The sequence below is a fragment of the Hyla sarda genome, chromosome 10, assembly GCF_029499605.1.
Source record: "Hyla sarda isolate aHylSar1 chromosome 10, aHylSar1.hap1, whole genome shotgun sequence".
NCBI lineage: Eukaryota > Metazoa > Chordata > Amphibia > Anura > Hylidae > Hyla > Hyla sarda.
The window spans coordinates 129,745,025-129,769,479 of NC_079198.1; the positions used below are offsets into that span (position 1 = coordinate 129,745,025).

Consider the following 24,455-nt stretch of genomic DNA (forward strand, 5'->3'; position numbering starts at 1 on the left):
AATATAGATAGGTAATATAGATAGATAATATAGATAGGTAATATAGATAGATAATATAGATAGATAATATAGATAGGTAATATAGATAGATAATATAGATAGATAATATAGATAGGTAATATAGATAGATAATATAGATAGATAATGTAGATAGATAATATAGATAGGTAATATAGATAGGTAATATAGATAGATAATATAGATAGATAATATAGATAGATAATATAGATAGATAATATAGATAGGTAATATAGATAGATAATATAGATAGATAATATAGATAGATAATATAGATAGGTAATATAGATAGATAATATAGATAGATAATATAGATAGGTAATATAGATAGGTAATATAGATAGGTAATATAGATAGGTAATATAGATAGGTAATATAGATAGATAATATAGATAGATAATATAGATAGATAATATAGATAGATAATATAGATAGATAATATATAGATAATATAGATAGATAATATAAATAGGTAATATAGATAGATAATATAGATAGATAATATAGATAATATAGATAGATAAGATAGATAGATAATATAGATAGATAATATAGATAGATAATATATAGATAAGATAGATAGATAATATAGATAGATAATATAGATAGATAATATAGATAGATAATATATAGATAATATAGATAGATAATATAGATAGATAATAAAGATAGGTAGATAGTTATCCACATGCGAAAATAACCGCGAATATTCGTCCATATATTCGTGAAATATCTTGAATTCGAATATGAGATATGTCGCTCATCACTATTTATAATCCCATAGGCATTAATATGGAGCTCCCCCCCCCTTTGCAGGTATAAAAGCGTCTCCTTCCCCCTCAGCCCTCGATAACCATTTTATTGAAAATAAAAAGACGCCGATCATCGTCGTAGTCCAACGAATCAGAAAAAGGTGCACGAAAAACTACCCTCATCCTGTCTGTAGAACAAAAGGAAAGCGTTCCATAGTGTGAAAACGTAATGCCGAGAAATGATTATGACCGGAATAACGGTGGTTGTACTACGCCAAGTACAACAATGGCGACTGCGTGTGGATAATATGCAGACGGGAACCTGCAGCCGCTCCTGAGACAATGTACAGCAATCAAACCAACACCTCCAGGGGGATCCTCAGGATCAAGCAAGGCGCATGCGCCTTGCTTGATCCTGAGAATCCCCCTGGCGGTGATGGTTTGATCTTCCTTTGTAGTCCTACCTTTAGTAACGTAATCACTAGAGGCGGAGGAACAGGCTAGAGCAGGAATGTGAGTGCGGGTAAGGGGTGTAAATGGACGTCTCTGCTCACTGTATACAGTACTAGTTAAAGGGTTTATCCACCATAAGGTGATTTTAGTACTTACCTGGCAGACAGTAATGGACATGCTTAGGAAGGATCTGCGCTTGTCTTGGTGCTAAATGGCTATGTTGTGAGATTATCATAACACTGTGACTAGCTTTTTGTGAACTGGTATTTCCTGTTTGAGTTTTCTTCTTTTGCCTACAAATCCCATAATTCCGTTTTCCTCCCTCCCACACATCAGCCACCCCACCCATTGAAATATAAATGAGCTGCATCCATTCAAAAGACCTGTGGTTTTCAATCAGGGTGCCTACAGCTGTTGCATTAGTTGCAGATTGATCTCTCTCCCACCAAGCGATCGCTCCACCCATTGAAGCAGACAGTCTCCCTGTCATCAGATGACTAGTGATGTCGGGTCTCGGCCGCATTGCAACCTGCGAAAAATCTGAGACCACAGTCATTTTGTATGCTGTTAAAAATAGTGGGATGAAAATCACATAAGAATTGTAATAAAACTGTCACACAGAGGTACAGACACTATATTATGATCTACAGTAACTTTACAGCCCCTGTAGAATAGTCAAATTAAAAAAAATTCCTGGAATACCCCTTTAACTCTTTCCCTACAGGGCTAGCAAGGGGTTACAGTAAATCAGTGATTTATAGAGATCACTGATTTACTCTCTGTTTCTTGCTGGGTAGGGGGTAAACAAAATGTATCCCTCCTGCCCAGCCTGAGCTGTGCTAGTAGCTGTATAGCTGCCTGCACAGTTCACCTCTGCTAGGAGCAGGGTCTGATAGTCTTCGGCAATCTCCGGCTCTGCCATAGCGATGTATTGAAGGGGTGTGTCAGCTGCCGCTTCGTGCTGTGGTCAACATGCCTCCTTCCCGTGGGCTGCCTGGGCCCCATACAGGAGATCGCGGGGGGGGGGGGGGGGGGGGCGGAGGCAACCCCCCGCAATCTGAAACTTATCCCCTACTCTTTTAAAGGGGTATTCCAGGAAAAAAAAATGTTTTTATATATCAACTGGCTCCAGGAAGTTAAACAGATTTGTAAATGACTTCTATTAAAAAATCTTAATCCTTCCAATAATTATCAGCTACTGAAGTTGAGTTGTTCTTTTCTGTTTGGCAACAGTGCTCTCTGCTGACATCTCTGCTTGTCTCGGGAACTGCACAGAGTAGAAGAGGTTTGCTATGGGGATTTGCTTCTACTCTGGACAGTTCCCGAGACACGTGTCATCAGAGATTACTTAGATAGAAAAGAACAACTCAACTTCAGCAGCTCATAAGTACTGAAAGGATGAAGATTTTTTATTGTCATTTCCAAATCTGTTTAACTTTCTGGAGCCAGTTAATGTATAAAAAAAAATAGTTTTTTCCTGGATAACCCCTTTAAGTACCAGGGGCGGCTGTGCCGGATTTCTTTTTTTATTCTCTTACACAATCGCTTTCTAGATATAGGTGTGAACATACACCAGAAGGGGGACCCGAAATTGTAATCACATGCCTTACCCCAATGAGGGGCCACTACAAGTGCCCCCCATTACGAGTCCCTTTCCACTTCAGACACAAATCTTTGGCGTTTCCTAGACTTTTCTATGATTTTCTGGAGATTACGTCTGCGAGGCCTCTATGGCGACTTTCAGGGGTTTTCCTATAACATGTCCAATGACGGAGTTTTCACAGCCCCCAAGTGTAATTGATTTCATTCCTAAGCCTTTCTGTAATCACAGCCATTGATGATAAGTATCTGGCTCAGTTCCCCGCTTGTTCCAATCCAAGGTCAGGCAAAAAAATAAAATAAAAAAAAATACAAAAAAGGAAGGTTTATTGTAACCCGGTAATTACATTTACATGTTCAGATATTCAGATTACAGCATCAGATTGTGATGGATAATACAAACAAGCCGTTCTGTTATCCCTGCGCCCGAACAGATCCAATGCTGACCGCAGAGAAAGTTATATAGTGTTTGATTTGTTTTCTTAATCTATAGCTCTTCCCTGTCCCGATCCTCTGCTGCCCCCTAGAGGTCATTTTACACCTGAGAAGAAAACCTACGTGGTGAAGGATCGCCTCTCGCTTTCCTGTCAGAAGGGATATGTATTGGAACACGTAAGTCAAGGCTCATCGATTTGGTACCCGGAGTGGTTGGTTTAAATGGTTTTTATTGTTTTTTGAGAACATTTTTACAACAAGAAATGTTTGGTTGCTGCGGTAGAATACAAGTGTGCGATGTAATACGTTTTTCCTTTAAAGGGGTGCTCCACTGGAAAACACTTAATTTTTTTTATCAACTGGCGCCAGAAAGTTAAACAGATTTGTAAACGATACAATGAAAAGAGATAGCGCGCACTCGCCGCGGGTAAACAGCTGCAGGCCCGAGGTCCGGGATCACCACGGCATAGACGGAGACGGTAAGGGGCGCTCAGAGGCTACGCCGGCTGTTTCGGACGTAGGAACGTCCTTCTTCCGGCCTTTATAGAGGCCGGAAGAAGGACGTTCCTACGTCCGAAACCGCCGGCGTAACCTCTGAGCGCCCCTTACCGTCTCCGTCTGTGGTGATCCCGGACCTCGGGCCTGCAGCTGTTTACCCGCGGCGAGTGCGCGCTCTCTCTTTTCATTGTATCGTTTGATACTTTATCTAGTGTGTGCACCCCGCAGGTGCTGCGTTGTTACTTATCGGGTCCGGAGGCTGCCTGTGTACACCAGCGGTATCGTATATCTGCATGTCTAGCTGCACAGTGTGCTCTCTCCCTCTCTAGTGGCTTAAAGATTTGTAAATGACTTCTATTAAAAATCTAAATCCTTCCAGTACTTATCAGCTGCTCTATACTACAGAGGAAGTTCTTTTCTTTTTGAATTTCCACAGTGCTCTCTGCTGACACCTCTGTCCATTTTAGGAACTGTCCAGCAAATCCTCATAGCAAACCTCTCCTGCTCTGGGACAGTTCCTAAAATGGACAGAGGTGTCAGCAGAGAGCACTGTGGTCAGACAGAAAGGAAATTCAAAAAGAAAAGAACTTCCTCTGTAGTATACAGCAGCTGATAAGTACTGGAAGGATTAAGATTTTTTATATAGAAGTAATTTGTTAATCTGTTTAACTTTCTGGCACCAGTTGATGATTGAGTACATTTATTTTTTTTTCCAGTGGAGTACCCCTTTAACAACAGGTCCACTTAAAGTTCTGCAACAACTTTTCTAAAATATTGTCTACTCTGGGGTGTCAGCACTTCACAATGTCCCCCATGTGCTGCCTCAGTATATTGCCTTCTATTAGATGCTGATGTAGTCACATAGTCACATGATCTCCACAGGGATCGGAGACATGAGTTTCACGCTGTAATAATAGTCCAGTACATCCCCCGACTCCTGCTGACCACCAGAATATAACAGGTATTATCATTACTGAGTTTATGACTAGTATATTTGCTGCTGCGGTATTTTGTTTTACTACAGTGACCACAGTTTTTATTTTGTTAACTGGTTTCCCAAAAACTGAAAAAAATAAAAAATTAAATAATAGATGAGAAAGTCACATCTAGCCAAAAATTGGACCTAATATAACAAAAACTGAAAAAAATAAAAAATAAAATAATAGATGAAAAAGTCACATCTAGCCAAAAATTGGACCTAATATAACAAAAACTAAAAAATAAAATAAAAAGTTTCATCTCAGCCTAAAAAAAATTTAATGATAAAAAAATGTTAAGAAATAATTAACATAAAAAAACAAAAACATAAAAACATAAAAATGTATTATTTTTTTAATTATCTTGTTATGTTTTTTTCCTCCTCTTAAATGTTTCATTCATTTCATGAAAACAGCTCTTGCCTGTAATGAGAGAGCAGCTGGACTAAGGCTGGGTTCACACTGTGGAATTTTTGGGCAGAATTTCCGCCGGAGATCAAGCCGGTGGAACTAGGACCGCACGGACTGCATTGACGTCCCCATAGACGGCAATGCATTTCTGAGCAGATCTCAATGAGGACGGCAATGCAGTCCATGCGGTCTTAGTGCCGCCGGCTAAATCTCCAGCAGAAATTCTGCCCAGAGATTCCGTAGTGTGAACCTAGCCTAACAGTTCACCTAGAGATCAGGTTTTTGCTGTTCATTAAAGTCTATGGGGAGGGAAGAATTGAGGTTTTGGAAAGAACTCAGGAAGGTATGCGGAGTATTAGATTTCACCACAGTGCTGAGTTTACAGCTTCCACTGCTTTGTACTGCTCTATAGTGTCCTCTATGCTGCTTCTGAGAATGTGCTCTAGATGTATAGGAGTGAAGGATCCCCTCTTCTGTGTGTGCAGTGTATGGACCCATTAAAGAGGCTAGTTAAAGGGGTATTCCGCCCCTAGACATCTTATCCCCTATCTAAAGGGGGTCCCCCACCGCGATCTTCGTGCAGCACACAGTATTCTAAACAGTATGTTTTAGAACACTGGGTTCCTGCGGCGGGAGACGTGATGTCACGCCACGCCCCCTCCATTCAATGTCTATGGGAGGGAGCGTGACGGCTGTCACGCCCCCTCCCATAGATATGAATGGAGGGGCGTGGTGTGACGTTACGAAGGGGCGGGATGTGACATCACGTCTTCCGCTGCGGGAACCCAGCATTCGAAACGCACTGTTTAGAATTCCGGGTGATAGGGGAAAAGATGTCTAGGGGCAGAGTACCCCTTTAATGAAGCCTGGTAACAATACTGGTACTATATACAGTTTAGAAGCAAATCCCCATAGCAAACCTCTTCTAAACTGGGCGTTTCCCGAGACAGGTGTCATCAGAGAGCACTTAGACAGAAAAGAACAACCTTAACTTCAGAAGCTCATAAGTACTGAAAGGATTAAGATTTTTTAATAGAAGTAATTTACAAATCTGTTTAACTTTCTGGAGCCAGTTGATATATGTAAAAAAGTTTTACACACTTGAGAACTTAACCTCTTAAGGACCCATGACGTATGCATACGTCATGGGTCCCGGTCCTGCGATATAACGCGGGGTCACACGGTGACCCCGCATCATATCGCGGCGGGCCCGGCGTCATAGTGAAGCCGGGACCCGCCTCTAATAGCGCGCGCGCTAAAAACGAAAGTAAAAGTGCCCGGCTAGCTCAGGGAGCTGTTCGGGATCGCTGCGGTATAATCGCGGCATCCCGAACAGCTGTAGCACAGGAGGAGGTCTTCTTACCTTCTCCTGTGCTGTCCGATCGCCGAATGAATGCTTCAAGCCTGAGATCCAGGCTTGAGCATTCAATCGCCGAAAACCCTGATTGATCCATTCCTATGGAGATGGATCAATCAGTGTAAAAGATCAGCAAATGCAATGTTATAGCCCCTTATGGGAGCTAAAATATTGCATAAGAAAAGTGTAAAAAAAATCATTAACCCTTTCAATTATCCCTTCCCCTAATAAAAGTTTAAATCACCCGGCATTTCCAAAAATAAAAAAAACATTATGTAAATAATAATAAAAATAAACATATGTGGTATCGCCGCATGCGGAAATGTCCGATTTATAAAAATATACCGCTTTTTAAACCGCTCGTTCAATGGCGTATGCGCAAAAAAATTCCAAAGTCCAAAATAGCGCATTTTTGATCACTTTTTATACCACAAAAAAGTGAATAAAAAGTGATCAAAAAGTCTGATCAGAACAAAAATGGTACCGCTAAAAACTTCAGATGACGGCGCAAAAAATGAGTCCTCAAAGCGCCCTGAACACAGAAAAATAAAAAAGTTATAGGGGTCAAAAGATGACCATTTTAAACGTATAAATTTTCCTGCATGTATTCATGATTTTTTTCGGAAGTGATACAAATTCAAACCTATACAAGTAGGGAATCATTTTAACCGTATGGACCTACAGAATAAAGATAAGGTATCATTTTTGACAAAAAATGTACTGCGTAAAAATAGAAGCCCCCAAAACTTACAAAATAGTGTTTTTTATCAATTTTGTCGCACATTGATTTTTTTTCCCGTTTCACCGTAGATTTTTGGGTAAAATGACTAATGTCATTACAAAGTAGAATTAGTGATGCAAAAATTAAGCCATTATATATAATTTTAGGTGAAAATTTTTAAGAGTTATGATTTTTTAAAGTTAAGGAGGAAAAATTGAAAATGAAAAAACGGAAAAAGCCCGGGTCCTTAAGGGGTTAAAGGGGTACTCCGGTGAAAAACTTTTATTTTTTAATCAACTGGTGCCAGAAAGTTAAACAGATTTGTAAATTGCTTCTATTAAAAAATCTTAATCCTTCCTGTACTTATTAACTGCTGAATACTACAGCGGAAATTCTTTTCTTTTTGAAACACAGAACTGTCTGCTGACATCACGAGCACAGTGCTCTCTGCTGACATCTCTGTCCATTTTATGAACTGTCCAGAACAGCATATGTTTTCTATGGGGATTTCCTTTTACCCTGGACAGTTCCTAAAAATGGACAGAGATGTCAGCAGAGAGCACTGTGCTCGTGATTCAGCAGAGAGCTCTGTGTTTCTAAGGGAAAAGAATTTACACTGTAGTATTCAGCAGCTAATAAGTACTGAAAGGATTAAGATTTTTTAATAGAAGTAATTTACAAATCTGTTTAACTTTCTGGCACCAGTTGATTTAAAAAATCAAAAAAGTTTTTCACCGGAGTACCCCTTTAAAGGGGTACTCCGCGGCTCAGCGTTTGGAAAAAACTGTTCCAAACGCTGGAGCCGACGCCGGGAGTTTGTGACATCATAGCCCCGCCCCCTCACAACATCACACCCCGCCCCCTAAATGCAAGTCTATGGGAGGGGGCGTGACGGCTGTCACGCCCCCTCCCATAGACTTGCATGGAGGGGGCGGGTGTGACATAATGAGGGGGCGGGGCTATGACAACAGGAGCTCCCGGCATCGGCTCCAGCATTTGGAACAGTTTGTTCCAAACGCTGAGCCGCGGAGTACCCCTTTAACTGGTTCCTGAAAACAGACGCTTAAAAATGTGAAAGTTAGTAAAATTGCTTCATTAAAAGTTAAAGCTCAACATCCTAAAAAAAAATTTTTAAAACATAAAGCGAAATATTTTGATAATTTTTTCCCATTTGTCATGTTTACAGATTTTCATCTTTTATTTGATAAATAACCACGATTTTCCTTTCTCCTATAGAATGGGAATATATTACCCTCGTTCACTGCAGTTTGCCGGAGTGATGGGACGTGGGATAAACCACTGCCAAAATGCGTCAGTAAGTTCTACTAACACTGGTCCAGAACATTCTCTGATAACGCTCCAATAATCGCTGGGTTTACACTGCAGGATACAACTCGCTCCTTTAGGTCCTGGCACAGGCGTTATACTGATCCCTCCCGTTCCTCTTTACCAGATTGAGGCAAAAAGTGTATAATTATCGCCATCATTTGGGAAATATGAGTCAGAGTTTGCTGGATGGGAAAGCGAAGACCTCGGCCTAAGTCCTTCATGGTCAAGTCCCTGCTGGGCCATGTGTAAGCTTTAAAGGGGAACTTCGCTCCTAGACATGTTATTACCTATTCCCAGTGGCCGAACCCCCGTGATGGCACCACAGTCATCGGGTGCTCCGCTCCGTGCCAGATGCCTGGCAGCCACTGACGCCACGCCCCCTCCATTCATGTCTATGGGTGGAGGTGCGACGGCTATGTACTAGCCGCGATGCCCCCCTCCCATAGACATGAGTACCCCAGTAGAATTTTTTATTTTTTTTTTAAATCAACTGGTGCCAGAAAGTTAAACAGATTTGTAAATTACCGTATATCAGGGCGTATAAGACGACTTTTTAACCCCGAATTTTCTTCTGAAAAGTCGAGGGTCGTCTTATACGCCGGGTATTGAGGTCCGGGATAGGAATACTTATGATTATCTGCCCAGGCCGGCTCCTGTATGTGGCTGCAGGCGAGGGCCGGCCAGAGCAAGTAAAAACTAATACTGTATACTAAAAAACAGGGTGCATCCAGCTGTTGTGAAACTACAACTCCCAGCACGGCAAAGGCTGTCCGGGCATGCTGGGAGTTGTAGTTTCCCAACAGCTGGAGGCCCTCTGGTTTTTAGTATACAGTATTAGTTTTTACTTGCTCTGGCTGGTCCCTGCCTGCAGCCACACACGGGAGCCGGCCCGGGCAGATAATCATAGGTATTCCTATGCCGGACATCCCTGTGTCCCAAAAAATCTTTTCGGGACATAAGGATGTCCGCCGGTCACTTACCATTCCCCGGCAGCGCGTGTCCTCCTGCGATCCTCCTGCGATCTGGTACTCCGTCTCTATGGTTGTATGCACGGGACGTCAGTGACGTCACGTGCCTACAGCCATAGAGGCAGAGGAGCGCAGGACCAGGAGGACGCGCGCCGACCGGGGCCTGGTGAGTGATCGGCTGTGCTATCTTAAGTGATCCAGTCACCGCTCCCCGATCCCGGCACCTACTGCTATGGTCCATAGGCCATAGCAGTAGATGGTGACCCGGGCCGGAGGAGCGGTGACCGAAACACTGTGGGGGCAGCAGTACAGACATACAGCCTCCAGCCGTACACTGTATATGGCTGGAAGCTGTATGTCTGTTGGGGGGGAGCTGCCAATCTAATGTGGGGGGAGCTGCCTACTATTGTGGGGGAACTTCTGACCTAATGTGGGGGGAGCTGCCTACAAATGTGGGGGGAGCTGCCTACAAATGTGGGGGGAGCTGCCTACAAATGTGGGGGGAGCTGCCTACTATTGTGGGGGAGCTGCCTACTATTGTGGAGGAACTGCTGACCTAATGTGGGGGGAGCTGCCTACAAATGTGGGGTAACTGCTGACCTAATGTGGGGTAATTCCCGACCTATTGTGGGGGAGCTGCCTACTATTGTGGGGGAACTGCCGACCTAATGTGGGGGAACTGCCGACCTAATGTGGGGGAGCTGGCAATCTAATGTAGGGGAACTGGCAACTTAATGTGAGGGAACTGCCAACTTAATGTGGGGGGAACTATACTGCCTACCCTAATGTGGGGGGAACTATACTGCCTACCTAATGTGGGGGAACTATACTGCCTACCTAATGTGGGGGAACATGATGCCTACCTAATGTGGGGGGAACTACAAGGTACCGTACATCGTGGTAGGAGGGGTAGTCTTTTATGGCGAGTGTATCCCAAACTCTATATTTTAACTTATACGCCGGCATATACGGTACTTCTATTAAAAAATCATTACCCTTCCGGTTCTTTTTAGCAGCTGTATGTTACAGAGGAAATTCTTTTCTTTTTGAATTTCTTTTTTGTCTTGTCCACAGTGCTCTCTGCTGACACCTCTGTCTGTGTAAGGAACTGTCCAGAGAAGCATAGGTTTGCAATGGGGATTTTCTCCTGCTCTGGACAGTTCCTGATACGGGCATCAGGTGTCAGCAGAGAGCACTGTGGACAAGACAAAAAAGAAATTCAAAAAGAAAAGAATTTCCTCTGTAGCATACAACTGCTAAAAAGTACTGGAAGGATAAAGATTTTTTTAATAGAAGTCATTTAAAAATCTGTTTAACTTTCTGGCACTAGTTGATTTAAAAAAAATGTTTTCCACTGGAGTACCCCTTTAAGGGGGCATTGCGTCACGTCACGGAAGGCCCAGGCTTCCGTGTTCAAGAAGGCAGCAGCGCAGGGACGGATATGGCAGGGGTCCCAGCAGATACACCCGCCGTGATCAGACATCTTATCCCCTATCTTTTGGATAGGGGACAACATATCTAGGGGCGGTGTACCCCTTTAAGAACTGATATATCATCAAGGAGGGTGTCCCTGTTATTTAAGAAAAACTTTTGACATGTTAAAAGTTTTTATCTGTCAGGATCTCAGTAATGGGACCCCACAAATCATTAGAACGAGCAGGGAGAAGCGCACAGCTGGATGCTTCTTCCTGCTTGTTCAAATGATTGATGGGGGACTGAACACCAAGATCCCAATCCCAGATAATTCATTTCAGCTTGGAAAACCCCTTTAAAGACAAAAGTTTTTATATATAAGAACAGATTGACCACAAATTCACTGTAACGTTATCCTATGACCAGTTGTAGACTGCGGCCCACCGAACCATCTCGAAAATGGAAATTTCACATTTGAAAACGAAAGTGAAATAACAACGTACAATGCAGAAATCCTGTACCAATGTGCCGAACCTTTTTACAAAATGAAAGAAAGTAAAGGTAAGACAATTTACCATAAGTATGTAAAGGTATTGTGTATATGAAGACGACCTAAAAGAGAGGCAGAGCAGACGTAGAAGATGGCAAAAATAATACAGTACAGAAATATCACCTAATGTTTGATATTACAGAATTGATTCGCACAACATAAAATACTGAGCCCAGAACCCATTCCTGTCACAAACTGGTGCCGGATAAAACTTACCAGGAAAGGATTAAGAAGAAGTCCTAGAAGTACAAAAAAAACTTATCTCCCCGATCCAACCGCTCAGGCTCCCAGCGATCTCCTATATGGAGCCTCGACCCTCCCCCAGAGCCACCGAGCCCCCTCTATATATATCTCTATGGGAGAGCCGTTCAACTATCTTAACCCCTTAACGACTCTTAAAGGGGTACTCCGCCCCTGGCATCTTATCCCCTATCCAAAGGATAGGGGATAAGATGTTAGATCGCCACGGTCCCGCTGCTGGGGACCCCTGGGATCGCCACTGCGGCACCCCACCATCATTACTGCACAGAGCGAGTTCGCTCTGTGCATAATGACAGGCGATACAGGGGCCGGAGCAGCGCGACGTCATGGCTCCGCCCCTCATGACATCACGGCCCGTCCCCTTAATGCAAGTCTACAGTAGGGGGCGTGATGACCGCCACGCCCCCTCCCATAGACTTGTATTGGCGGGGCGGGCCGTGACGTCACGAGGGGCGGAGCCATAACATAACGATGTATCGCCCGTCATTACGTGCAAAGCGATCTCGCTCTGTGCAGTAATGATTGCGGGATGCTGCAGTAGCGATCCCCGGGGTCCCCAGCAGCGGGACCGCGGCGATCTGACATCTTATCCCCTATCCTATGTTTAGGGGCTAGGGATCGACCGATTATCGGTATGGCCGATATTATCAGCCGATAATCACGATTTTGGCCATTATCGGTATCGGCAATTACCTTGCCGATAAGCCGATAATGCCCCCCGCACGGCCCCCCGACCCCCCGCAACGCGACCGCCCCCCCGACCCACCGCACCGCGTCGCATCCCCCACCGTGATGGATTTTTGCCCATACCGCTATACCGGTCAGGCCCCTCCCCCACCCTCCCAGTCAATAAATTTTTTTTTTAAACTTACCCGTAATGGGGGTGGTCCGGGCCATCCATCGTTCCTGTAGTGTCCGGGGGCATTCCGGGTGAAGGGTGAACCGGTCCGGGCTGTCCTTCTTCTCCGGCGGTCATCTTCTCCACTCCGGGCAGGCTCCGGCCTAGTACGCTGCATAGATGCCGCTACGCCGTGACGTCAGGTGCGTCGCTGCGCACGGGCGTCAATGCGCAGCGGCGTCTATGCAGCGTACTAGGCCGGAGCCTGCCCGGAGTGGAGAAGATGACCGCCGGAGAAGAAGGACAGCCCGGACCGGTTCACCCTCCACCCGGAATGCCGCCGGACACTACAGGAAGGATGGATGGCCCGGAGCACCCTGACAGGTAGGGGGAGAGAAGCGGGTGGTGGCGGCGGCCTATGGCACCGCAAAAGCCACTGCAGTGCATTGATTTAAAGCGCCCGCTTTAAATCAATGATCTGCAGCGGTGTCGCGGGGGGTTAAATAGCCGATAACTTATACCGGAATATCGGTATAAGTTATCGGCCCTAACCTCCACCGATTATCGGTATCGGCCCTAAAAAAACGATATCAGTCGATCCCTACTAGGGGCGGAGTACCCCTTTAAGGGTTTTTACATTTTTGCACTTTCGTTTTTTCCTTCTTACCTTTAAAAAAATCTTTAAATTTTGCACCTAAAATTCCATATCATTGCTAATTTTTGTGCCACCAATTCTACTTTGTAATGAGATGTAATTTTACCAAAAAATGTACGGCAAAATGGAAAAAAAAATTGTGCGACAAAATTGAAGAAAAAACGCCATTTTGCAACGTTTGGGAGCTTCCATTTCTACGCAGTAAATTTTTAAAAATGACACCTTATCATTATTCTGTAGGTCCATATGATTAAAATGATCCCCTACTTATATAGATTTGATTTTGTCGCACTTCTGGAAAAAATCATAACTACATGCAGGAAAATTTATACGTTTAAAAATGTCATCTTCTGACCCCTATAACTTTGTTATTTTTCCACGTTTGCTCCGTGATCTGAATTCTTTTAGCGGTACCATTTTTGCAGATAGGACTTATTGATTGCTTTTTATTAATTTTTTCATGATTTAAAAAGTGAACAAAAATGCGCTATTTTGGACTTTGGAATTTTTTTTGCGCGTACGCCATTGACAGTGCGGTTTAATTAATGATATATTGTTATAGTTTGGACATTTACGCACGCAGCAATACCACATATATATGTATTTTTATTTACACAGTTTTTTTTTTTTATGGGAAAAGGGGGACGATTCAAACTTTTATTTGGGAAGGGGTTAAATGATCTTTATTCACTTTTTTTTTTGCAGTGTTATAGCTCCCATAGGGACCTATAACACTGCACACACTGATCTTTTACATTGATCATTGTTATCCAACATTGTTCAATGACTCAGCCACTTGACTCTCATGCCAGGATCTCAGGCACTGAGCAGTCATTCTGCCATAGGACACACAGGAGGAAGGTAGGGACCGTCCTTGATTGCTCCAGCTGTTCAGGACGCTGCGATTTCACCGCGGTGGTCCCGAACAGCCCACTGAGCTAGCCGGGAGTAGTTTACTTTCACTTTAGACGAGGTGATCAACTTTGAACGCCACATATAAAGGGTTAATAGCGCGCTGCACCACAATCAGTAGATAGTGGCCCCGCGTTATAGAAAGGGAGCGGACTCAGGGCGTACATGTACACCCTGAGTCCTTAAGAGGTTAAAGGGGTACTCCCATGTCCCAGCATTCTAAACATTTTGTTCAGAACGCTTGGAGCGGGTGGCCATGATTGTGACGTCATGCCACACCCCCTCCATTCATGTCTATGGGAGGGGGCGTCACGCCCCCTCCCATAGACATGAATGGAGGCGGTGGGGTGTGACATCACGAGGGGCGTGACCGTGAGGTCACGATCACGGCCGTCCGCTCCAAGCATTCTGAACAAAATGTTCAGAATGCTGGGGCATGGGACTACCCATTTAAGCTCTGCCATAAAGATATATGGATGCATAAGGCTATCCTTCATATAAGATAGGGATAGGCATAAGGCTATCCTTCATATAAGATAGAGATAGGTATAATGGTATCCTTAATATAAGATAGAGATAGGTGTAAGGCTATCCTTCATTTAAGATAGGGATATACATAAGGCTATCCTTCGTATAAGGTTATCCTTCATATAAGATAGGGATAGGTATAAAGCTATCCTTCATATAAGATATAGATAGGTATAAGGTTATCCTTCATATAAGATAGGGATAGGTATAAGGCTATCATTCATATAAGATAGGGATAGGTATAAGACTTTCCTTCACATAAGATATGGATAGGCATAATGGTATCCTTCATATAAGATAGGGATAGGCATAAGGCTATCCTTCATATAAGATAGGGATAGGCATAAGGCTATTCTTCATATAAGATAGGGATAGGTATAAGGCTATCCTTCATATAAGATAGGGATAGGCATAAGGCTATCCTTCATATAAGATAGAGATAGGTATAAGGCTATCCTTCATATAAGATAGGGATAGGCATAAGGCTATCCTTCATATAAGATATGGATAGGCATAATGGTATCCTTCATATAAGATAGAGATAGGTATAAGGCTATCCTTCATATAAGATAGGGATAGGCATAAGGCTATCCTTCATATAAGATAGGGATAGGCATAATGGTATCCTTCATATAAGATAGAGATAGGCATAATGCTATCCTTCATATAAGATAGGGATAGGCATAAGGCTATCCTTCATATAAGATAGGGATAGGCATAATGGTATCCTTCATATAAGATAGGGATAGGCATAATGGTATCCTTCATATAAGATAGGGATAAGGACTATTGATAGTATTCAGAATATTGGGCAGACTAGATGGGCCGAATGGTTCTGATCTGCCAACACACTCTATATCACTTCACATCCCGATGGGTTTCCTCCCATTTAACCCCATAAGGACAATGGTGCAAGGATTTTTGTCTACACAGGCAAAGGTGCATTTTGTTCCACCCTCCCCATCACTGACATAATGTGGAAGCACCTGGCCAAGCAGAATATTGTACATCTCCCCGCGGGCCTGTGAATGTGAGAGAATAGTGATACACCAGGGGTGCACGCAGGATTTTCACATAAAATAATGCATCCACATCAGGAAGACGTAGTACTACTGAAGTAACTAATACCATCATACAGTTATTAAATAAAATACACTATACAAGGGACAAATGATTGCACCACACCATGACCACTACCATTACAGTGATCCCTCAACTTAAAATGGCCTCAACATACAATAGTTTCAACATACATCGGTCTTTTCTGGACCAGTGTAACTATAAACCAGATTCAACATACAATGTACAGACAGTCTAGATCTGGTAAAACTCCTGTACTCCTGAAGTGTATGCACTGACTGGTGTCTGGTAGCACCTCCTACAGTACAGGGAAGTATTACATGTTCTGTACTCTTTACCTGTATTACTGAAGTGTATGCATTGACTGGTGTCTGGTAGCGCCCCCTACAGTACAGGGAGGTAGTACATGTTCTGTACTACTCTTTACCTGTATTACTGAAGTGTATGCACTGACTGGTGTCTGGTAGCGCCCTCTACAGTACAGGGAAGTATTACATGTTCTGTACTCTTTACCTGTATTACTGAAGTGTATGCATTGACTGGTGTCTGGTAGCGCCCCCTACAGTACATAGAGGTATTACATGTTCTGTACTACTATTTACCTGTATTAGGGTGCTTTCACACTACGTTTGTAGTGTACGGTTGCTGGATCCGGTTGGGAGGGGCGAAAACCGGCTGCTCCCGTATACAGGGAGGTATTACATGTTCTGTACTCTTTACCTGTATTACTGAAGTGCATGCACTGACTGGTGTCTGGTAGCGCCCCCTACAGTACAGGGAGGTACTACATGTTCTGTACTACTCATGCCACAGTTAGCTGCTCCTTTGGACACCAAGTAAGCGGCTCCATTTCACTTTTTAGGACACTTTTTTTTAGGACACTGTGTTCTGTACAGGACCCTGAAGAAGCTCCTGTCCTCTACATAGACAGTTATTACAGCCCCCAGCAGATCTTTCTTACTTTTATATGTAAGGATTTGCTTTATCTATATTAGTATCTACTTATTTTTCTTTAATCCTCACTTTTTTCCTATTTTTGGATGACATTTTGGTGGCTTCAGAACCAATTACCAGGTTTCCATAGAGTTCTGGTCTCAACATGGTCAACAATTGATATTGTAACTTGTGGGACCACTGTATCCCCATATATGGATGAGATAATATTGCCATACTGATACTGAATAAAACCACTATACACAGACCAGTATTACCAATAACACCACTAAGGGACAAATAATACTGCCACAATATGACCACTACTATTACCACCATATAATGATGGGATAATATTACTATACTGATACTGAATAAAACCACTATACACAGACTAAAATCCCCCCCCCATACTGTGCCCATATAGGGGTGACCCCAGCTTTACATAGACTCTACAGACCGTATAATTGATAACATACAGTTACTTCCCGTGTGGTTTTCTGTGATCGGAGTCGTTCACTTTCCTTTTTCTTCTCCATCCGGCCCAGACCGGCATGACGATTACTTCCATCATCAACTCGTCTCCACAGAACCTGCCAAACATTTTAGGGTCCGCATCTATAGTGCTCCATACAGTAATAATAACCCCTTGGTGTCTCACACAGTAGAGTGGGTAGATAAGTGGATTGGGAAAGGAGTAGTTAGGCCCCCCCATTAAGTAGATCCCTTCACATGGTCTCCCCCCATTGCGTTGGTGCCCCGAGTAGGTAGGTACCACCTGTAGGTAGGTCCCTGTGTAGATATATGTAGATATTTACTCCCTACAGGCAGTTGCAGCCTCCTATAAGTAGGGGTTACTCACTCTAGGTAGGTCCCATTGTAGATTGTAGTCCTCCTTTATAAAGTTGCAGCCCCAGTATATAGTTGCAGCTCCCCATGTATAGTAGTAGCAGCCCCCCTAGGTAATAGTAGAAGAAGCCCCCTTTAGGTGGTAGTAGTAGTAGCGCTTTTAAGGTACACATATACACATCACACATACATACACAAATCATACATACAAACCTCACACATACATTCTCACATAATACATGCATCATACATACATACACACACAGCCTACTTACACCCGTCGCTCCCCCACATCATACATTAAATGCACACATCATGAATACACACACATCATACATACCAACAAATCATACATACACATATCATACTTACATCCGTTGCCCCCTCCCACATCATACATTACATACACATCATACACGCACACAAATCATACATACACCATACATACCAACAAATCATACATACAGTATGCATACACACGCATCATACATGCACATCATACATACATACGGCTTGTAATGGTGGACATCAGCAATCACGCTGATGTCTGCCATTAACCCCTCAGATACTGTGATCAATACAGGTGTTCTAATTGATGATTGGATTGCCCACGTCACTGCAGCAGAGATCCGATCATCCAAGATGGCAGACGGAGGTCTCCTCACCTGCTTCGGCCGTCATCCCAGGGTCAGCCTTCCAGCAGATCAGAGAAGAAACTCGATGATAATGCTGATCAGTGCTATGCCTATGCATTGCATTGATCAATATCTGCAATCTGATGATTGTTATAGATGGTCCCCTACGGGAACATAAAAAGTGTAAAGTAAATGTGAAAAAAAGTGAAAAAAAATTAAACACCCCTTTTTCCCATTTTACTAAAAAAAAAAAAGCATTAAAAGTAGTACAATAGTAAAGCGTGTACCCATGGGTATCATTTGCATCGTATTGACCCACAGAATAAAGAGAACATATCGGTTTTACCATTAAGTGCACTGCATAAAACAAAACCTTCCAGAAGTTGCACAATTGTGGTTTTCTTTTCAATTTCCCCACAAAATAATATTTTTTTTGCTGCACTGTAAATATTATGGTATAATAAAAGGTGTCATTACAAGGTACAATTGGTCACCCGACAAATGAGCCCCCATATGGGCCTGTGGATGAAAAATGTAAAACGTTATGGATTTTAAAAGGCGAGGAGGAAAAAACGAAAACACTAAAATTAAACTGGCTTTGTCCTTAAAGGGGTACTCCAGTGGAAAAAAAAATCAAATCAACTGATGCCAGAAAGGTAAACAGATTTGTAAATTACTTCTAAATAAAAATCTTAACCCTTCCAGTACTTATCAGCTGCTGAATACTACAGAGGAAGTGGTGTACCTCTGTCCATGTCAGGAACTTTCCAGAGCAGGAGACGTTTGCTATGGAGATTTGCTTGTACTCTAACCAGTTCCTGACATGGACAGAGGTGTCAGCAGAGAGCACTGTGGTCATTCTGGAAAGAACAATACAACTTCCTCTGGAGCATACAGCAGCTGATAAGTACTGGAAGGGTTAAGATTTTTATATAGAAGTAATTTACAAATCTGTTTAATATTTCAAATATTGATTTAAAAAGAAATTGTGTTCCACTGGAGTACCCTTTTAAGGCCAAAATGGGCTGTGTCCTTAAAGGAGAAGTCTCATGTAGAAAAATTATTGTGTTTTAAAGCAGAAGCAAAAGTTCTATCACTTTGTAAATCACTGACTTTACCCATCTTGTATGTAAAACCAGTTTTTCTAGCTTCTTTGTTCAGAGAGGAAGTTCAGCAGCTCCCTGTTCTGATGACTTGCGACCCCCCATTGAGCTGCATTATTCTGGGGGCCGTGATGTCACAATTTTCCATAGTTCTGTGTGCTGCCTGCAGCTCAGCCACGCTCTGTGCATGGCCAGGGCACCTCCCATGTGCAGCTTCAGCCAATCATAGTAGCTCCAGTGAGCTGAGCAAGCGTCTTCATCTCCTCGGCAGGGAAGCATCTGACAGCCAGCTCAGTGTTTATAAGAACAAGAACGATGTCCTGAGAAGAAGCAGAGGGGGAGATCCCTGCTCTCCCCTGCACTGATCACAATCTGACAGCAGGTCAGTCTGAAAGAACGATGTCCTGAGAATAGAAGCAGGGGGAGGGGAAACACTGAGCCTGCTGTTAGGAAAGTGATCAGTGTCTAGGTCAGTGTATCCCAACCAGGGTGCCTCCAGCTGTTGCAAAACTAAAACTCCCAGGCATGCTGGGAGTTGTAGTTTCACAACAGCTGAAGGCCCCCTGGTTAGGAAGCACTAGTCTAGGCTGGGCTGCTTCTGTGATGAACTCAAAGGCATTATGGGAGACAGGAAGTCAGGGACCTCCATGGACCAGGAAGTACTGATCTTTCAGAGGGGATTACAGGAGAAGGGAGAGGGTGAGATACATGAAGAGCAGATTGTCAGAATGGTGAGCTCATGCACTTTCACATGATATAATTTTTTTTTTGTGACTTGGTACATGATACTTCTTTAAGAGGGGTTAATAAGGGGACAAAAAAAAAAAGAAAACCCTGGATCATCATGTCAAGGACAGTGCAAATAACATGGCTTCGGTCAAGAATAAGCAAAACCCCATGAAATGGACACGGTTCTAATATGGACCACTCACACAGGTTCTCTTAAAGGGGTACTCCCGTGGAAAACTTTTTTTTTTTTTATCAACTGGTGCCACAAAGTTAAACCAATTTGTAAATCACTTCTATAAAAATTCTTAATCCTTCCAGTACTTTTTAGGGGCTGTATACTAAAGAGAAATCCAAAAAAGAAATGCATTTCCTCTGATGTCATGACCACAGTGCTCTATGCTGACCTCTGCTGTCCATTTTAGGAACTGTCCAGAGCAGCAGAGGTTTGCTATGGGGATTTTCTCCTGGTCTGGACAGTTGCTAAAATGGACAGCAGAGAGCACTGTGGTCATGACATCAGAGGAAATGCATTTCTTTTTTGGATTTCTCTTTAGTATACAGCCCCTAAAAAGTACTGGAAGGATTAAGATGTTTTAATAGAAGTGATTTACAAATCGATTTAACTTTCTGGCACCAGTTGATTTAAAAAAAAAAAAAAAAAAAAGTTTTCCTCGGGAGTACCCCTTTTAAGGGCACGTTACCATTTGGCATATACGCAGTGTATTTTACGCTGCACAAAATCTGCAGCAGCAGTGGGAAATACACTGCATATCCCTCGCTCACCATACACACAAGGCTTTCCGGCAGCAGCCCTATGTGTGCAGTGAGTTTTGGAGGCGGAGCAGCGCGTCACAGTCACGCCAGCACACGGCTCCGCCTCCAAAACTCACTGCACACATAGAAATTAACCAAAATTTTTGTATGATTCTTTTTCCCCAGCACGATACCGTTGTGGAGAAGGAGGACACTGGGAAGACATCATGAATGGTAGCATATTGCTCCCGACCTGCATTCCTGGTATGTAAAAAAAACGACAAATAACCAGCAGCTCAGTGTCTGATGAGCTACAGATATTCTGCAATGAAAGACCCTCTCATGTTTCTTGTCTGGTATACACTGGGCAACCGACCAACTGACTGCCCGCTCTGCCAATCACCAGCATTGTACCGCCTCACTTAGTGATTGGCTGAGCGGTTGTCATTGCCGATATGAGTTAATTTCAAAAGTAGCAACCGAAGCATTAAAGGGGTACTCCGCTGCTCAACGTTTGGAACAAACTGTTCCGAACGCTGGAGCCGGGAGCTTGTGACGTTACGCCCTGCCCCCTCAATGCAAGTCTATGGAAGGGGGCATGACAGCCCATAGACTTGCATTGAAGAGGCGGGGGTGTGACATCATGAGGGGCGGGGCTATGATGTCACAAGCTCCCAGCGTCGGCTACAGTGTTCAGAACAGTTTGTTCCAAACTCTGGGCAGCGGAGTACCCCTTTAAAGGGGTACTCCAGTGGAAAACAACTTTTTTAAATCACACGGTGCCAGAAAGTTATTGTGAAGTTATTATATATTCACATATATTGTGAATAGGGCTTTTTTGTTTTTCTAATTTTTTTTTTGACTTTTTTTTTTTTACATGTGAAAAAGGAGTGCTTTGAGGGTGCTGTAGGGAGGTGCATAACTTACATATATTCTGATCTCATGGCGATAGCAGCAGTATACAGATAGAGCTGGAGGGGAGGTGTATAACTACTATATATCCTGATCCCATAGAGATGGCAGTAGTATACAGATAGAGCTGGAGGGGAGGTGTATAACTACTATATATCCTGATCTCATAGAAATAGCAGCAGCAGCAGTATACATCTAGAGCTGGAAGGGGATGGGGGTCTATGAGCTGCCAGGTGGCATTTAATAGGTTATGGTGTCATCCTGTAGTTCACAGGAAGTCAGCTGATCCCGAACTGACCACTTCCTTTGACACATTGAACACTGTGGGTCAGACTGGTGACCACATGACCCAGTTACAGTAATAAAACACATTAATGCAGATAATGCTGTAGGACTAGTGGTGATGAGTGATGATATGGGCAAAAAAAACAACCGTGAATACTTCTTCAAGTGTAACAGTTATGAAAGTTATAAGGTCCAGTTCTACATCTTGTCCATTTACCATTTGAAGGGGTACTCCCGTGCCCCAGCCTTTTTGAACATCCGGTTTAGAAGGCTTGGAGCAGCAGCTGCAGTCGCGACGCCGTGCCACGCTCCCCTCCATTGATGTCTATGTGAGGGGGCGTGACTATCGTCACGCCCCCTCCCATAGACATCAATGGAGGGGGCGTGGCACGACGTCATGACAGCACGTAGCTGTGACGTCGCGACCGCTGCTCCAAGCCTTCTGAATGGGATGTTCAAAAGGCTGGGGCACGGGAGTACCCCTTTAACGTTGCATCTCTCTTTTTTTCATGTCAGAATGCGGTACGAAGAAAACACGTCCCAAAAGCAGAATAATCGGAGGTAAAGCAGCCCAGCTGGGTGAATTTCCATGGCAGGTTTTCATACAAACTGATTCCAGTAGAGGAGGTGGGGCTCTTCTTTATGACAACTGGATTTTAACTGCTGCTCACGTCATCTATGAAGAAAAAAATATGGAGCACATAATCCTAAAAATGGGATTTGTCCACAAAAATGACGCTATTTTTCATAAAGCGACCGCCCAATCCGTTTTCGTCCATCCTGACTACCTTCACGACACTTCCACTTACAACAATGATATCGCCCTGATTAAACTGCAGGACAAAGTCCCGATCAGCAGCAACATCCAGGGAATCTGTCTCCCAACCAAGGACGAACGGTTCCGGATCAGCCACACCGATGATAGTCACCACACCGGGGAAGTGTCTGGATGGGGTCAGACTGATAAATCCATCGAGGCGAGAAACCTACGTTATGTCCAGGTGAGCGTTGTTAACCAAGCCGAATGTAAGGCCGTCTCCCAGAAGCTAAAAGAGGAACACAACGCTGTAGTCACCGACAATATGTTCTGTGCTGGTACGGAGGGCAAAGATTCCTGCGCAGGAGATAGCGGTGGAGCGCTGGTGTTTAAAGAGGAAGCCACCAGAAAGTGGTTCATTGGAGGGATCGTATCCTGGGGGGCGACAGACTGCGGGACTAAAGATTTCTATGGTGTATATACTAAAGTAAGCAACTACCTTGACTGGATAAATGACACAATCGTGAAAAATGCCGCCTAATAACAAACAACCATAAGGATAGTCGTGTGCATTAATGCCTTAACAACAACCTTCCCCCAATAAATCAACAATGGCCTCTGTAAATTCTTTCTGTGATGGCAAATGTCACTTAGAGGAAATAATTGTATTGTACTATTTTTAAAGGGGTTGTGCACTGCCCTGTAGTTCGGAGCTCCGCTCACAGCGTCCGGAAGTTCGCTGTGTGCGAGCTTCCGTGTTCGCAACCCTTCGTGACGTCACGCCCGCCCCCTCTACCAAAGTCTATGGGAAGGGGCGTGACAGCGGTCCCATAGACTTTCGTTGAGGGGGCCCGGCCCCTTCGTGACGTCTCACCCGCCACGAAGGGGCCGGGCGTGACGTCATGCCCGCCGGCCGCGAACACGGAAGTCCGCACACAGCGTTCGGAGTAATGAACCTCCGCACGCTGTGAGCGGAGCTCCGAACTGCAGGGCAGCGCACAACCCCTTTAAGTGACGCCTTCAGCTGTTTATATCATTTTCGGAGAAATTTTTATCTAATTCATTCATCTGTTTTTTTTTTTTTCTTACAAATTCTTTATTGAGAAGCCCTCATTTACAATACAAAATTTCAAAATAAAACGATCTGCTTTTTTTTATTTTTTATATATAGGTACTTTTAACCCTATGAGAACTACCCCGCCACTCAGCCCTCACTCACTGTCGGGATAAAAAGAAAAACAAACAAACAAACAAAACACAAACACACACAAAAAAAAAAACGAAAAAAAAACCCACACAAAGTAAAATTATGTTTTTTCTTTCTAATTTTCTATTTTTCTTTACTCTCTACTAAAAATATTAAAGGGAATGTATCACCTATTTTCTTTTTTGGAGCCAGATATTTTCTAATTGTAATTTTTTTATTTAATTTTTTATGCATTATTATATGGACAGTCAACTTGCCCGAGTCATTTTTAACAGCATTTAGAGATATGCTTTACAACAAGCCCCATGGACATAGGCGACAATAGACTGTTGCTGTCCCATTGACATGAATGGGAAAGGTGTCTGGGTGTGCTCTGTGACCTTTTTTAGAGATCATTTTAGAGGGGAGGGGGAGGTTGATCAGTGAACAACAGCTATTGTGTGTGCCTCTTTTATCTATGTGTTGGTGTCATCTTTCATTATAATTCTGTATGTGATGGTAAGGAGGAGACTGCTGTGAAGTGATCTGTACAGAACA

General features: G+C 43.4%; 1 protein-coding gene across 1 annotated transcript in view; it reads left to right on the forward strand.

Moving 5' to 3' along the window:
* Positions 1 to 23,322, forward strand: part of MASP2 (MBL associated serine protease 2) — a 64,191-nt gene extending 40,869 nt beyond the window's left edge. Inside the window, exons 8-12 of the mRNA XM_056541756.1 lie at positions 3,316 to 3,434; positions 8,458 to 8,536; positions 11,358 to 11,492; positions 20,944 to 21,021; positions 22,471 to 23,322. Coding sequence (XP_056397731.1) covers positions 3,316 to 3,434; positions 8,458 to 8,536; positions 11,358 to 11,492; positions 20,944 to 21,021; positions 22,471 to 23,252 — 1,193 coding nt within the window. The 3' untranslated portion in view covers positions 23,253 to 23,322. The remainder of the gene's footprint in view (positions 1 to 3,315; positions 3,435 to 8,457; positions 8,537 to 11,357; positions 11,493 to 20,943; positions 21,022 to 22,470) is intronic.
* Positions 23,323 to 24,455: the final 1,133 nt, after the last annotated feature.